The sequence below is a fragment of the Stenella coeruleoalba genome (genome assembly GCF_951394435.1).
Source record: "Stenella coeruleoalba genome assembly, chromosome: 3".
NCBI lineage: Eukaryota > Metazoa > Chordata > Mammalia > Artiodactyla > Delphinidae > Stenella > Stenella coeruleoalba.
Window position 1 is genome coordinate 9,168,067 of NC_137148.1, and position 17,585 is coordinate 9,185,651.

The 17,585-nt window shown below is 42.2% G+C and overlaps 1 protein-coding gene across 1 annotated transcript; it reads left to right on the forward strand.

The window, feature by feature from the left end:
- Positions 1–15,837: 15,837 nt before the first annotated feature.
- LOC307184106 (large ribosomal subunit protein eL42-like) lies at positions 15,838–16,179 on the forward strand (the record flags this gene model as incomplete). The annotated part of the gene is made up of 1 exon (XM_079917359.1): positions 15,838–16,179. The coding sequence occupies one exon, from the start codon at positions 15,838–15,840 to the stop codon at positions 16,177–16,179; it is 342 nt and encodes a 113-aa protein (XP_079773485.1).
- Positions 16,180–17,585: the final 1,406 nt, after the last annotated feature.

Consider the following 17,585-nt stretch of genomic DNA (forward strand, 5'->3'; position numbering starts at 1 on the left):
GTGCCCCAGTCCGGGAAGATCCCACATGCCGCGGAGCGGCTGGGCCCGTGAGCCATGGCTGCTGAACCTGCATGTCCGGAGCCTGTGCTCCGCAACGGGAGAGGCCACGAGAGTGAGAGGCCCGCGTACCGCAAAAAAAAAAAAAAAAAAAAAAATTACAGAAAAAAAACACAAATATGCCTCCCACACTAGTCCCTGCCCAAATCTTCTCTCCCGCTATTCCGTCCCTTCCTTCCTGTTTACTGATGAGCTATTTTACGCAAAGGTCCATGCCAATGTCAAGCCGGCCCATGGAGTTTCATGACGCTATCTTTGATTCCTTCCCTCCCAACATTTCCAACATCCATCAGTGCCAAGTCCTAAGCAACCATCTTCACAAAACCTCCTCATTCCTGTCCATTCATTGTTTCTCCCTGGACCCATAGCGCCAGCCTCCAGTGGCCTCCCAGACTCCACTGACTACTTGCTCTTTCTGCCTCCATCCTCTTTAAGGGTATTTTTTACATACACTACATTATGGGCTGAATTGTGTCCCCCCACCCCCCATTCATATGGTGAAGTCCTGACCCCTAGTACCTCTGAATGTGACTGTATTTGGAGGCAGGGCCTTTAAAGAGGTGATTAAGTTAAGATGAGGTCATTAAGGTGGGCCCTAATCCAGTATGAATGGTGTCCTTGTAGGAAGAGGAGATTAGGGCACAGAGATGTGCACACAGGGGAGATCATGTGAAGAAACCTAAGAGAAGATGACCATCTGGGGCTAGAGAGAGGCCCAGGGGAGAAGCCAACCCTGCTGCCACCTTGATCTTGGACTTCCAGCCTCCAGAAATGTGAGAAGATAGATTTCTTTTGTTTAAGCCATCCGTCCAGTCTGTGGTACTTTGCTACAGAAGCCCTAGGAAATGAACACAGACCACTTATGATCAAGTCACTCATTTGTTCAAAAACTTTATAATGGATTCTAGTTTCTCAGCATTAAGCAGACTTTCTCCCCCAAGGCCTTTGCGGGACCTTACAATCTGGAGCTGATCTGCCTTTACTATCTTCACTGCTTATCTACTCACACTGGGCTGGTTTCCATGCAGTGAACAGGGCCTGACATTTCCTGCCTCTGTGCCTTGTCACACACAGGTTGTCCCTTTTATGGACAATAGTTTTGCATTTCCATGCCATGCCCCTCCCATCTCTAGCTGTTGAAATCACATTTATTAAGCCATGTGCTCTCCCAAACCCACAACTCAGTGGGATCACGCTTTCCCTTCCCCGCACCACTGTGTAAAATCCTCATGACAGGCACTGTATTCTGCCCTGTGATCAACTTGAGTATTTTTTATTGCCTTAATATAGTTTTTTAATAAATGTATTTATTTATTTTATTTATCTTTGGCCACATTGGGTCTTCGTTGCTGCGCGCGGGCTGAGCTTTCTCTAGTTGTGGCGAGCGGGGGCTACTCTTCATTGCAGCGTGCAGGCTTTTCATTGTGGTGGCTTCTCTTGCTGTGGAGCTCGGGCTCTAGGCACGTGGGCTTCAGTAGTTGTGGCACGCAGGCTCAGTAGTTGTGGTGCACAGGCTTAGTTGCTCCGTGGCATGTGGAATCTTCTCAGACCAGGGCTCGAACCCACGTCCCTGGCATTGGCAGGCGGATTCTTAACCACTGTGCCACCAGGAAAGTCTCTTGCCTTAATATTTGACTGTAAAATTCTTGAGCACAGCTTCTGCATCTCGCTTATCTTTCCATCTTCAATCCAGGATGAGTAGGCAAATAGCATATTTTCACAAAGATGAGTGGGATAAAATAACATTGTTTTAAATTTTGTTGCTCTATATTTTGATCCTGTTTTTAAATTAGGAGCAAAAATTTAAAACAATGCCCATTAAAAAAATAAGAAATAGGAAACGCGAATTTGAATTGTGTCACTTCTGGAATGACCCAGAGGAAGATGTGAAACTCTAGGTGGGAGAAACCCTGAATAGAAGAAAGACTTAACTACTTCACCTGCTATTGCAGCTATATTTTAAAATATAGGCTACTTACTTAGGGTAGAATTTTGCCTGAATATTGTGGAATTTTTTCTTAAAGAAAAACATTTGATCTCTGGAGACAACTTTACAGAAGATTTGCATCGGAAAGCTGGCCGGAAGGTGCGGGGGGGACTCTGAATTCTTTTTCCTCTGGAATTACCTTGCCTTTGAGATGCTTTGTAGCTGTGGGAGCAGCAGTTTTCAGTAGCAAGCAGGCTTCTGAGTGCAAACCTACACCCTTAACACCATCTGCTCTGCGTGCACATGGAAACCATGTGTAAGTGTGGGTTGGCTTGGACGCGCTGAAACATGATCAAAGGGAAAGTGATTTACATAATCTGTCCCTTCTTATTTGCTTTTTGGGCCGTCATTAGACTGAGGAACCCAATTAGAGGTAAAAAAACACACACACACAAAATACAAAACCAAAAATATTACCTCTCCTCCGAAATGCCTGCAAAATGAGGAGAAAAATATTTTCTTTTCATTACTGCAAGAGAAAACTGAGAGATGAAACCATTAGCGACGTGAAATCTAGTGGGAAAACAGGTGGATTTTTTTCCCTTAGTGAATCTTAAAACAGTAAGATTTCCCTCCCTTTCTTTTTCTTTTCCCCTCGTCTGTCTGTCACATTGGGAGGCCTGCTGACAAGGACTTGAATAGGCTCTGTAATGAGCCACAGGCATCCCTACACGGTGGCACATTAAATGCATTGAGAAGCCATGTACGTGGGGAAGGAGCCATGGAAACAGAGGAATAAAATGTGCTGGTCTCCCTGGGGCTCTGCGATGCTGCTCAGTGGAGGGGAGGGGGACTTGGTGTCCCTGGAGTCTCCCTGATGGAGTTGGATTTCTGGGGTGCCCCAGGGTCCTAGCTATCAGAGCCATGAGGTTTCAGGGAGGAAGGATATCAAGCTGGAGACACGGAGATGGGGTAGGACCTGCCTCTGTGCTGAGAAGGGGTGGTGGGTACCACCTACCCAGATACTCTCTTACTTAGATGCTGAGTGTCTTACATCAAGCTCCCAGAAGCAGGGACATTATGCAGGGGGTTCATTGAGGAAGTGCTCTCAGGACAAGGGCAGGAGGGGTCAGGAGAGGACGGGTAGGGGAGATGTGTTTTGGGGGAGAAGCAGGTGAGAATGTGGGCTCCACTTGAGACCAGATCCCACGGCGAGCTCTGGAGCAGGAATCGTACCACACAGCTGGTCCCTTTAGAGGCAAGAAGGCTGGCCCTTGATATCACGTTTCGTCACTGGTCACTGGCCATGGGGTGAGGTGCAGCAACTTCCGCTAGGACAAGGAGAATGCTCAGGAGTTGGGGCCAGTAATGCGTTACCAGCTGTATTAGTCCACGCAGGCTGCAGGGACAAAGTATTACAGATGGGGTTGGGGGGAGCCTAAACAACAGAAATTTATTGACTCACAGTCTGGAGGCCAGAAGTCCAAAATCAAGATCCTTAATGTTCACCGCAGCACTATTTACAATAGCCAAGACATGGAAGCAAACTAAATGTCCATTGATGGATGAATGGATAAAGAGGATGTGGTACAGGGGCTTCCCTGGTGGCGCAGTGGTTGAGAGTCCACCTGCCGATGCAGGGGACATGGGTTCGTGCCTCAGTCCAGGAAGATCCCACATGCCGCGGAGCAGCTGGGCCCGTGAGCCATGGCCGCTGAGCCTGCGCGTCCGGAGCCTGTGCTCCACAACGGGAGAGGCCGCAACAGTGAGAGGCCCGCATACTGCAAAAAATAAATAAATAAATAAAAGAAGATGTGGTACATATATACAATGGAATATTACTCAGCCATAAAAAAGGGTGAAATAATGCATTTGCAGCAACACGGATGGACCTAGAGATAATCATACTAAGTGAAATAAGTCAGAAAGAGAAAGACAAATATCATATGATGTCACTTATTGTGGAATCTAAAAAAATTATTCACACTGCTATATTTAAAATGGATAACTAACAAGGACCTACTATATAGCACAGGGAACTCTGCTCAATATTCTGTAATAACCTAGTTGGGAAAAGAATTTGAAAAAGAATAGATATCTGTATATGTACGACTGAATCACTTTGTTGTACACCTGAAACTAACACAACATTGTTAATCAACTATACTCCAATATAAAATAAAAAGTGAAAAAAATTAAAAAATAATAAAAAATTATAAAAATGATTCGAATGAACTTATTTACAAAACAGAAAGAGACTCACAGGTATAGAAATCAAACTTATGGTTACCAAAGGGGAAAGGTGATAGGGCAGGGATAAATTAGGAGTTTGGGATTAACAGATACAAGCTACTATATGTAAAATAGGTAAACAACAAGGACCTACTGTGTAGCACAGGAACTCTATTCGATATCTTGTAACAACCTATAATGGAAAAGAATTTGAAAAAGAATATTCTCCATGTATCTCCTCGTGTTGTCTTCCCCCTGTAAGGGTCCAAATAAAAGGGGACTTTTGCATAAGGACACCAGTCATATTGGTTTAACTGCCCCTCCCATGACTTCATTAGCACAGACCCTATTTCGAATAAAGTCACAGCAGAAGGTGCTGGGGGCTAGAACTTCAACACAGGAATTTTGGGGGTGGCACAACTCAATCCTTAACCCCAGTCAACATTTTTCAGCAGCCCGGAGGTGGAGGCACCTACCCGATGGTAAAGAGGACCCAAGCCGGGCACCACCAGCCTCCCCGCCGTGTAGAACAGAAAAGCAAGTGCCCATGTTGGGTCATCTTAGGCGTCACCACTGGTTTCTTCTGGCACCTTCTCAGATGAAACAGCCTCTGGGGTGGACAGTTCTCAAAAAGCGCTAAAGGCTGTTAAACGCTAATATCCTAGCACAGATTCGTTTTGGAAAAGCACTTTTCTCCACAATAACACTGTGCCACTGAGAAGAGTGGAAAAGCTGGGGAGAAGGCGAAAGCCGGGGGGAAGGGGAAAAGATTTTCTGGAATCCCTAGGGCCTCAGGCCGGGCCGGCAGGAAGGGAGCGTGGTCAGGGGAGCGGCCCTGGACAGAGATGCGCCCCTCCTCTGATGGGACGGGGACAGGAGAGTCTCTGATTAGGGAGAAGCAGTGTCCTTGGGGGAACGGAAAGGTGAAGGAGGACAATGTAGGATCAGCATTAGAAGTGGAAACGGGAAGTATGACTGCACAGGAGTCTGGATCACAAACAGCAACTTCTCCGTGTCATGGGGGAGGGGACAGGATTGGGGCGGCCTCCCCACCTCCAGCTGTCCCCACTGCAGAGGCCTCCCCCTTTCCTCTCGGGCCACCGTCCTGTGTCCAGCAATCTCAGACCCCAAGGGCAGGACTGAAGGTCATTGCAGAGGTCCTTTCCATCCCCACTTAAGGACCAGCACACTTTCTGGAAGGCTTTGCACAGGGGACAGTTTGTAAAAGTGGGACCCCCCAGAACTGCAGGCATTTCTGAGGTTCTGAGGGAGGTTCTTGGGAGGCAAATGGGTTTCCCAACCTCCCTGTTTGATGTTGATGGGGGAGAAACTGCTTTCCTTTTCGTGAAGAATAAAAGGAAGCAGCATCTCTTTCTGACTGAAGGCGCTTTAGTCTTGGGCTTGGTTGGTAAAGACACCCGTGGGAGGCACCTTTCTCTGTTCCTATTTCGTGAAAAGGATGGAGGGACGTGGACTCAGGTGCCAGGAGGCAAGCTAGAGTTGAACGGAAAAAGAATAATGTAGTGTATTGGGTAGATTGCTACACAGCTGGTTTTAGAGCAACTTTATTTAAAATAAAGTGTATGTGTGTGTTATATATTATGTATCATCACATCCAAACAAAAGTAATAGGAATGCCTTCATTTTGTTAAATACCCAGGTGGGGCTTCCCTTTTTCTGGTTGTCTTGTACATTTCTATGGTTTTGTTCCATCCGTTTGTTTGAATCACGATGCAAACGTGGCCCCGGCAGGGCATTGGATGACAACTCTCTTATGTCTGTCTTCATCCTTTGTTTTCCCTGCACTGGCTTGCGTAAGTGACTGGGTGTTTATCCCGTAGGGTTTCCAGCAGTCTAGATTTTGCTGATTTTTCCCGCTTGTGACATTTAACCTGTCCCTCTGTCTGCTGTCTTTCTTATGAAGTGATAGGTAGATGCATGATCAGATTCAGATTTGGTTTATTTGGCAAGGCTGCTACTTGGGTGCTGGGTTCGATCCCTGGTCTTGGAGGACCCCACATGCCGCGGAGCAACTAAGCCCGTGCACCACAACTACTGAGCCTGCACACCTAGGGCCCGTGCTCCATAACGAGAAGCCACCGCAATGAGAAGCCCGCGCACCGCGACAAAGAGTAGCCCCTGCTCACCGCAACTAGAGAAAGCCCGCGCGCAACAGTGAAGACCCAACGCACCCAAAAATAAATTAAACAAAAAATAGTGCTGTGAAGAATAGCCTTTTGAATATGGGTTTTCAAATCTTTGCCAGTGTATCATTGGGTTAAATCCGGAAGTGGGATAGATAGGGTAAATGAGAAGCACATGTGTCAAATTTTAGGTTTTTGCCAATCCATTAATTCATTAGGGGTTGCAAAATGGTGAAATATAATTTCCATAATTCCTCATTCCTTAGCTGGAATGGTTCTGTTAAGCAAAAGTTCCCTTTATCACCTGTTTGACTAGACTGAAGGACAATCACTTAAGGAAGGCAGGATAAATGCTTGATCCTTTCTCTTTGTTTACTAATTTTCACATTAATGAATTTGTTCACAGACATCTTCCAGAGGGAAGAATGAAAACATTTTTTTAATATATATCATTATGAACATAGGGATTTCATCATATTTGAGGTGTTTCAATTTGATGGCATGGCAGAATAATTTTTTTAATTGAAGTCAAGTTGATTTACAATGTTGTATTAATTTCTGGTGTACAGCAAAGTGATTCAGATGTATCTATCTACCTATATATATAGGTAGATAGATACCTTTTCAGATCTTTTTCAGATCCTTTTTCAGATCCTTTTCCATTTTAGTTTATATTGAATTGAATATAGTTCTCTGTGCTATACAGTAGGACCTTGTTGTTTATCTATTTTTTATATATAGTAGTTTGTATCTGTTAATCCGAAACTCCTAATTTATCCCTCCCCGCCCTTTCCCCTTTGGTAAACATAAGTCTATTCTCTATGTCTGTGAGTCTGTTTTATAAATAAGTTCATTTTTATCATTTTTTAGATTCCACATATAAGTGATATCATATGATATTTGTCTTTCTCTGTCTCAGCATAATTTTAATTTGTATTTCCCTTACTGAAAGTAATCTTGAGCATCTTTTCATTTGTTTAAGAGTGAGTCCATTTATTTTCCCATAAACTATCTATTCATATTTCTAGATTACTTTTTGGTGGAGTTTTTTCTCCTTTATTTGTAGAACCTCTTGATAAATTAGGTTTATTGACTGTCTGATGCATGAATTTTTCCCTTAGTGTCATTTGTCTTTTTACTTTGCTTATGCTTTTTTTTTGCCCATAAAAAGTGTTTTTCTTATAATCAAATTAATCATTTTGCTTATGCTTTTAGATTTCAAGTCATAATTAGGAAAGTTTTACTCACTCTAAGGTTAAAAACGTGTTCACCCATATTTTCTTCTAGTATCTTATATTTTTTAAACATTTAAACATACACATTTACAATGTATCCTGGTGTACAGCATGAGTAAAGATTTACGTTTTAATTTTCCATATGGTTATGCAGTTATCCCAATACCACCTATGAAAAAGTTCATCTTTTCCCTACTGACTTAAGATGTAGTTTTTACTATATATGCAATTTTCATATTCATGTGAGTTTGTTTCTGGATTTTTAAAAATCCTGTATCATGTTTGTCTATTCAAGTACCAATACAAAACCTCTTAAATTATAGAAGCTTTATAGTGTGTTTTAATATCTGATAGGTCTACCCACCCTCCCTTCTCTCTCATTCCTTTTATTTTCCAGGGTGTTATGCTTTCTTGCTTGTTATTCCAAATGAGCTCTATAATCAACCTCTCTGGCCCAGAGGGAAAAAAAAAACTGATAAATTTTAAAATTTAGATCACATTAAATTCATACATTGGCTTAGCGAGAACTGATACCTTGTTGATCTTAAGTCTTCCAGCCCCAGAAAGTCCTCCCATTTGTTTGTCTACTTTTGTGTCTTTTCAGGAGTGTTTTACAGTTTTCTTCATATGGGTTTCAGACACTCCTTTGTAAGACTGACGCCTGAAAGATGTATGTCTTCTCTTTTTCACTATCATAAATGTGATCTCTTTTTATATCTCACTAGTTTTTTGTTTATTATATATAACAGGTATTTATTTTTCTTTGTTAAAAAATTGCTACCTTACTAAATCCTTTTATTATCAGAGTAGATCTTCCTGTGATTCATTTGGGTTTTCCAGATGTGTAATCATAAAGAGAAGTTTTTTTATGTTAGCAACTCTGAAAAAATGTTTGAAATCTGAATCCCTGAGAAAGTATGCCTCTTCGGAACCACTGAATGGAATCAATGCAGTTGCCACGCTGGCAATGTGCTGGGGAAAATCCCTTCAAGGAAAGAAAATAGAGCTTTTTAAATCCTCAAACTGGCATCTCAAAGTTATAAAGGTGGAGACAGCGTTGGAAAAATGTGTAATTAATAGTCTCTGTCTCTCTCTCCTTTCTCTGAGCCTCTTCCTTCTCTGCCTTCTTTACTCCATTTTCTTGTATATTAACTCTTCCCACTGCAGATCCTTACCTCTTTCTACTGTTTTTTTTTTTTTTTTTTTTTGCGGTACGCGGGCCTCTCACTGTTGTGGCCTCTCCCGTTGAGGAGCACAGGCTCTGGACGCGCAGGCTCAGCGGCCAAGCCTCACGGGCCCAGACGCTCCGCGGCATGTGGGATCCTCCCGGATCGGGGCACGAACCCACGTCCCCTGCATCGGCAGGCGGACTCCCAACCACTGTGCTACCAGAGAAGCCCTGCCTTTTAAGGTTCTTCTTGCAGCTGCTCTTTACTCTGTGGTCTGTGTCTCCTATTTGTTTTATTGGGGTTTTTTGGGGGGGGGATCTTAAAAATATTATATAAAAACATTTCACTGTATATGTTTATGGTTTTGTTCTTAGAAGACTGATTTTTGTGTCTAATGTAAAGCACACAGTACATAGCTTTATTTCCTCCTGAGATCCTAGAAAATAAGGATACAGTTGTTCCTCGGTATCTGTGCGGGGGGTTGGTTCCAGGAGCCCTGAGAATACCAGAATCTCCAGATGCTCTAGTCCCTTGTGTAAAATGGTCCAGTGCAAAGAATACAGTTGGTTCTCCGTATGCTCGGGTTTCGCATCTGCAGATTTAACAGTCAGCAAGAGGGCCAACTCATGGTGAAAATCTCCATTTAGTGCTCCTATGTGCCAGATACTATGCTAGAAACTCATCCATTCATCCAATACATGTTTATTGAGTTCCAGGTACCATTCAAAGTGTTGTGGATAAAGTCTATGAATTCTCAGCCCTCACTGAGCTTACATTCTAGGAGGAAAACAGGAAATAAATGAAAGAAATCAACCAAATATATAGGATCTGTCTTAGTTCTTCTCCCACAGAAAGTCGAGGTTGAGGCCAGAGTAGGGAGAATGTCCTTGTCAGGACTTTGGCTTTTACCTGGCATGAGATGGGAAGCCACTGGAGGGAGGTCTTGGGGCAGAGAGGTGATATAATCTGACTTATGTCTTCACAGGATCATGACAACCCTGCAAAGTCAGTAATTCAGGCTCAAGAAATAAGATAATTTCTGTACGTATAGTTGAATCACTTTGCTGTACACCCGAATTATTGTAAATCAACTATACTTCAACTTCTTTAAAAGCAAACAATAAAGAAGTTTGAAGAAGAAGTGGGATAATTTCCTGATGGTCACACAGAAGGTGGTGGAGCCAGGATTTGCCCCGGGTATTCTTACCCTTAAGCCTTGCTTTAGCTACTAGGAGTATTTCCTTCCAAATATACTAGTTGCGGAAGTTTTTATTCTCTGTGTGTGTTTTTTATGTCTCCTTTCAGGCCTACACATTTCTGCCTGATGGAGATTTAAGCTCTGTTGAGTCTGTATTCTTTCATTCATTCCAAAAAGATTTATTCACTCCCTGCCTTGTGCGTGGCACCATAAATTGTACTGTGGGACATAAAAGAGGGGGAAGACAAGGTCCCTACTCTCAAGAAGTTTATAGACAAGCTATTAAGAGAAGACAGGATTTGTATTTAAATTATTTAAATCCAATGACTTTTACTTCTTTTCAGGGCAGGCGGGGTTACTTGTTTCATTTAACTCACCTAAAAGAACACTGCTCTTTCTTTTGAAAGAACAGCCCCATCTGAGAACAGGAAGCAGACAAAATATGGGATTCCCTCTTGGATTTTATAGATTTTGACTTCCAGCCTGACTGTTCAGGTAGTGAATTAAAAGATGACTCTCTCCCTCCCCAACCCTAAGCCTTGCAAACCCGACCTGTGATCATAAGATCCAGCTGTGCCTTTGCTATTTCTTGCCTCATTGCCAGAAATAAAGGTTCAGCAGCGATCCCCGCTCAACTGACAGTGTTGCCAGTGACACCTGAGGCGAAGTAAAACCCAGCTCAGCAGGTCTGCTGCCACTGAGCTGCTGTGGTTTAGAATTAGTCAAAGCAAGGTGGCTCCTGGCTGCATTCTCCTCCCACCCCTCACTGGGGGACGGGGGAGGGGTTCTGCAGCAGATGGCAGAAATGTTCACCATCGGACTCTGCCCTCTGGCTTTGATTAGGACACGTGACAAGGCTAGATGGCAAGTATGGAGTCAAATGACTGTTCTGTTTACCTTTGGCCACCATATCAGTTATGTTCAGGACTCAAGAAGAGTCCATCTGTCAAACCGTTGGCCTTCTTGCTAGAGACTCAGGAAAGCATTATGTTTTAGAAGAGCCAGCTCTGGGTGCAGACTGAGAACTCAAGGATTTGGTATCTACCTCTGTTGCAATTCATCTACGGACTGTGCAACCTCCAAGAAATGATACACGAAACCATCTAATTTTCTAAATAACCCGTATGAACTTTATTTGAGTCTCGCAGAGTCCACAGTGGGAAGCCAACAGAGCAGTAACTGGGCTCTGAAGCTCTTAAAATATCCCACTTTAGAAAGCCTGTCCATATTCTGCTGGACTTTGCCTCCCTGCTCTGTGTGAACATGCAGAATCTCTCTAGCCTTACGGGATAGAATAAATCCATGACTCACTCTGGGAATAAAGAACAACCTCCATCTTAGCTAACTTGATCTCAGATAATGCATCCTGTTAAGCCAGTGGATCCCCTCACTGGTTTCTTGTAGCTATTCTTTAATGCTCTATAGTCCCGGAACTATTATCCTTTGCTTATTATAGCTTCTTCTTACGTGGTGATGCAAGCCATTCATCCATCCATTCATCCATCCTTCTATCCGTCCATTCATTCAAAAACTAAATCTTTATTAAAAGCCTATTATATGCCAGGTGCTATGAAACCCAGCACCCATCCTTTCCCTTTGGGAGGCTGTTGGTTCAGAGACTTCATATTTATGCCTCTTGCTTTTCTGTTTGAGTGTGTTTGCTGTGAGAAATTTACAGAAGGGAACATTTCCAGGGAACTATGGTTACTTTGCTGATCAGGTTTCTGTATACTAAAAATTCTTCAAGATTCAGCATTAGAAATCATGATGATTAGGAAGTCTTGATTTATTTGTATGGAAAACTCTACTTAGTAATGGAAAACTCACCCTCTCCACCAAAGGAACTGGAAAGAGAAATGATTTTAAGGAAAATTACTGTTAATTTCTTTTTTTAAAAAGTAAGTTGTTTGGGCAAGTTCCTCTGGGCTACAAAAACATAAGATATTGGTGTGAGTTTCTGGAATGAGACTCAGGATATGTCTGTTATATGAACTCATTGAAAATTTCTACCGAGAATAAAGTACTTGAAGCGTGCAGATTTTAGCCTGCCAAATCATTTTACACTAATTATGAAAACATTAGAATTCTTTTTTTATCAACGTCAGTTGAATTTAAATATGGATCAACCAAAGAGTATACAAGCATAAGAATCTAGTTTTTTTCAATTCTTATATCACTTTACTTTGCCACTAAACATGTATTTTTACTGTCAATTCCCATTTAGATTAAATTCTGTGTGTTTGCAAAATGTGTATTCAGATGAAAGTGATATAGTAGATTGTGGTAATAGAAGGACATTGAGGCTTGGAATAGAGTTCAATGGGTAGTCTATTTACTACAACAACTGTTACCATGAGAAGAGCCCCATTTCCACCCTAAACCATCATGCACTTTCAGATTTCTTCATTCCTATGTGTGGGTCAGTGGTAACACACAGCGATAGAAGAAAGAACAGAGCAGAACTAAATGCAGGTAGAGGTAAAAATACCATTTTTCACATTATACCATCTCTGAAATCAAGATGTTTCGTACATTTAACATATCTTAGATTTGATGAAATATAGTTACCAGTGGGCTGGCATGCAGGAGTCTTAATGGGGACCAGTTGGTCAACTGCGGCCACGTCTGTTTCAGTTTGTAAAACCCACCGTCCCTGGTAGAGTGTGTAACATTCACATAGCAGACTCTCAAGTATTTATTATTGAAGACAAATATTGAAGAAATACAGATGAAGAATACCGGATGACCAGTAACTTTAGAGAACAGTGTTAGCTAATTTAATCAGTGAAGGTGGAAGGCCCCTTTCAAGATTAGATTGTCTCATTCAAATATTTTTATCCACACGTGGTCATTCAGACACTATTCACTATGGCCTCTGCATTGAACAGTGAAGCAAAGGTATCCATGAAAATGTTTCCAAGTTCTTTTAACTCTGAAAGTCTTGGAGTTACTACCTTCAAGCTTTCAGAGGATTCCTAGGTGTGATGACTGCTGAGAAGCCAGCTGGTTTCCCCGACCACCGAGAGTGAGAAGATATTTACATTGGATTCTACCCAATATGAGGGTGGAGATGACTCCTAGGGGTCTTCAAATATTCTTTGAGTGCCTCTCATATGTACTGGGGATACAGTAGTGGGCAAGGCAGATGAGGTCTCTGGTCTGATGGAACCGACGTTCTAGACCACTGGCATAATGCTTGTAAAAGCGTAAGTGCAATGCCCAGCATTCAGTAGGCGTGCATGAGTGTTAGTTTTCTTTCTTTCTGTGTAGATTTTACCAGCTAGAAATGGCAGTAAGGCCCTGCTGCTCCCCATCCACACCCTCAGCTGGCTCTTCAATCCCCTGGTATTGTTTTCTTGCAACAAAGCTTTTGCCTTGCTGCACTAGGAAAAGACATGTGGTTGGTACGAATGGGAGCCTGGCTGAAAGAACCTGGGGCAGATGTCCATGCATATCAGAGTCTAAGAAAGTATTCCCAATCCTTTAAGAAAACCATTACTTGGCTCACTGCAAGCTAATTGCATTTGTTCAGTCATTGTGAAAATGGATGCAGATGGTATGTGGAAGCTAAGAAATACCCCACTGTTAAATCAGAAATAAAGCCACTTGCTCAGGAGAAACTAGTGCCTGGGATGAGGTTTTCACCAAGAAGTGGGCGATTGCTCAGCAAATTTCTCTTTTCTGCTTAAGTAGGTCTTTTAATTAATTTTTACTGACCTACTCCTCCTTTAACACAAAAAGTGTGAACATAGAAAGTATTGGGCTTGTTGATGGTTCCTTCCAATGTCACAAAGCAAAAGTGAGGGAGACAGATTTGTTCTGGGACAAAGCTTTGTTGCCTTGGGATCTGCAACATTGACACTGAGCTGCAATGAAAACAGTGTTGTCTTCTTATTTCTATGTTGGTGTGATAAGAGCTTACTTTTTAAATAAAATGCCATGATGGGGTTAATAACCCCAAAATGAGAATCAAATTGTAATGGGAAGAAGTATACAACATTATGATAAAGCTATATGTGATCTCTCTATTTTAAGGTTAAAACCCCAGCATAGTTCTTCTATCGCTTAAAGCTGTCCTTTCTTTGGTTTCAGTTAGATGATGCCATATTGTTCTCTTTTCACTAGTAATTAAACACAAAGGTGTGGTGTCGTTTAGTAACTAGCTTCCATGTGGTAGAAATTCTAATTGGTTTCAGAATTTGGGGAGAAATGTTAATCCTGATTATTAGATGAGTAAATGTTCTAGAAAACTGTTGTTCCCTAACCTTATCATCCCTACGGAAACTTATTGGTAGCCTGAAGAAACATGTCCTATTGAAGGTCTATATCTTTGCCTCAAGTTGCCCGATCACTGGGACACACAAGCATATGGAGATTATTAGAGAGGGGCAGGGTTAATATCATGTAACTGGCAAGGGGTAACAATGAGAGTCAGATATCTGGGAAGAGGACTCCCAGCCCAACCTGCCAGCTGACTGGTCAAGCAGTTGGTTAGCCAACCATGTAGGCGAAGAGACTTACTCAAGTTTACACAGCTAGTCAGAACAGCACCAGGTTAAGAACCTAGGTCTCCTCAACTGGCCAGGGCTGCTTCTACCTTTTTGAGGGAATGTTATAGTCCCTCCTCTTAAATATCCTGCAGGGCTTGTGATGAAAGAACCCTTGGAAGTCTTGGTAACTCCTAGGTTTGTTTGCAGGACAGGTTTTACAAACTACCTATTCCTTCTCCAATGATTTGGTTTCCAGCTCCAAATGGAAACTAAGGCAGATGCCAAGCTTCTTACATTAGGATCAGGGTTTAAATGGGTTCTCACAGCTTCCTTAAGGCACCAGGCCCTTGCATCAAGAAAAAGGCTCTTTGCTATGGTTATCACAAAAGGTAAACAGGGGAGTGCAGGGACCTCAGACATCCTGTTTTCATTTCCTTTGGATATGTACCCGGAAGTGGGATTGCTGGATCATATGCAGCTCCAGTTTTAATATTTTGAGGGCAGTACGGATGGTCCTAGAGGACATTATGCTGAGTGAAATAAATCAGACAGAGAAAGACAAATACTGTACGATTTTGTTTGTATGTGGAATATAAAAAAGCCAAACTCATAGAAACGGAACTGAATGGTGGTTACCAGAGGCTAGGGGATGGCAGAAACGGGGAGATATTGGCCAAAAAGTGCAAACTTCCCTTTAGAATATGAATAAGTTCTGGGGATCTCATGCACAGCTTTGTGATTGTAGATAGCAATACTGTACCACATACTTGAAAGTTACTAAGAGAGTCGATCTTAAGCGTTCTCATCACAGGAAAAAAAAAAAAAAAGAAATAGCAATTATGTGATGTGATAGAGGTATGTATTAGCTAAAACCCTGGTGGTGATCACATTGCAGTGTATAAATGTATCAAATCAACATGGTGTACACTTTAAACTTATACAATATTATGTATCAATTGTATGTCAATAAACTTGAAAAAGAAAGGAAAAAGACTCTACAGCAATTTATAGTAGCATCTGACAGCACTGAGGTAAAGTCTCCTGTGACTAACGTAAATAACAGTCCTGGTTTGCTTAGGATAGAGGAATTTCCCAGGAAACTGGAACTTTCCATGGCTAAAACTAGAATAATTCTGGACATCCTGGAAGGAGATGCCCACCCTCTCTGTGGCAGGAAGGAAAGCTATACCTTGCATAGCTGAAATACACACACACACACACACACACACTCATGCATACACATGTGGGCGCACGTTTGTGCGTGCACACACATACAGTATTCATAGGTCTGACGTTGAAATATCAGCTATTTTGTTAGCATCCTGAATATTCGATCAGGAAAAAATAAAAAGCTTTTTTTCCATGACAACGGTTTTCACGTAAACATGGTGAACGTTCCTAAAACCCGTCAGACTTTCTGTAAGAAGTATGGCAGGCACCAATCCCTCAGAACAGGAAGGGCAAGGACTCTGTGTGCCCAGGGAAAGCAGCATTATAACAAGAAGCAGAGTGGCTACGGTGGGCAGACTAAACGGATTTTCCAGAAAAAGCCTAAAATTACCAAGAAGATTGTGCTGAGGTTTGAATGCATTGAGCCCAACTGCAGGTCTAGGAGAAAGCTGGCTCTTAAGAGATGCAAACATCCTGAACTGGGAAAAGATAAGAAGAGAAAGGACCAAGTGATCCAGTTCTCAGCTTCGTATCCTGTTTCATTCCAAAGACAATAAAGTCTTGAGATTATGTTTTTTTTTAAAAAAAAAAAAAAGATGAAAAGATTGTAAAAAAATACTTTAGCTAAAATCTTATTCAAACTTTGCAAATATATAACTGTCTGTTCTCTGTATAATAATGTGAAAACGATGATGGTTTTGTACTGTTGACCACATGAAACATACAGCACCAAAGTTTCTGAAGTGAAATGGAAATTGTATCATTATTTCTGCTTTTCAGAGTTTTAATGGTTCAGTAAAGGGCGATGACAGACTCTCCAAATCTCAGCACGTCGAAAAATTCTTTCTTCCTGAGTAGCAAAGCCCATCTGTTTTTAAACTGTGAGGGAGCTGCTGACACTTTATTAAGCTGTTGTTTTGCTTAAATTGCAGTTATTTAAAGTGACACTTCCCTCCACTCCTGCTTTCCAAAGTGCAGTAACCATACCTACTTCTTCTTTGGGAAGCTGCGTGTGGCTGTTCCTCCTTGATTAATACACAGAGTCAATATTTTTGCTTTTTTTAAGGCATCACAGCAAGTGGATGCTTTTCTGGATATTCACTTTTTCTTCCTTTATTTTCCCCCCTCCTCTCCTGCTGTAAGAGTAGATGCACTGACTATTCTATTTCTAGCAGGAGGAAGAAACCCATGTTTGAAGGAAGTCTTGTTTGCTGGTTATTTAAAATGTTCTGATCACAGCCTGTAGCATCTGTGTTGTTAAGCTGGATTTGATTACTTGACTTTTTTTTTTTTAACTTTTTTTTTTTTTTTGCAGTACGCGGGCCTCTCACTGTTGTGGCCTCTCTCATTGCGGAGCACAGGCTCCGGACGCGCAGGCTCAGTGGCCATGGCTCACGGGCCCAGCTGCTCCGCGGCATGTGGGATCTTCCCGGACTGGGTCACGAACCCGTGTCCCCTGCATCGGCAGGCGGACTCCCAACCACTGCGCCACCAGGGAAGCCCGATTACTTGACTTTTTAGTGAAGAAAGCCCCTTCCTGAAATTTCAGCTCCCTTCTCTTTTTTTCCGGCTTCCTGGTTTTCCTGCAGATCAATCCACCTTGATCTGGGCTGTAACTTCCATCCTCTCCTCCCCTCCCTATGGGGATGAACATTTCATACACAGCGAGAGGTGCTTTAAATGTCATGGTGTGTCTGACCTGGATCTCAAAGGTCAGACACACACGTCTGTTAGAAACAGTTTTCCAAGGAATCATCAGATTCTAGAGTTGGAGTCCCAGTTTCATGTTCTTGGTACTTATTCATGTGTTCTTATTTTACATATTTTCTCAGTTTACTTCTAGCCACTGTATTCAGAAGAAAAATAAGAGATGTCAAAGTGGAGTGGCCTTGAGAAGATCAGAGAAGATAAGTCCTCTGCATCTCTGGATGTTTGGAGACTTTGTTTCTCTCCCTTTCTTGAG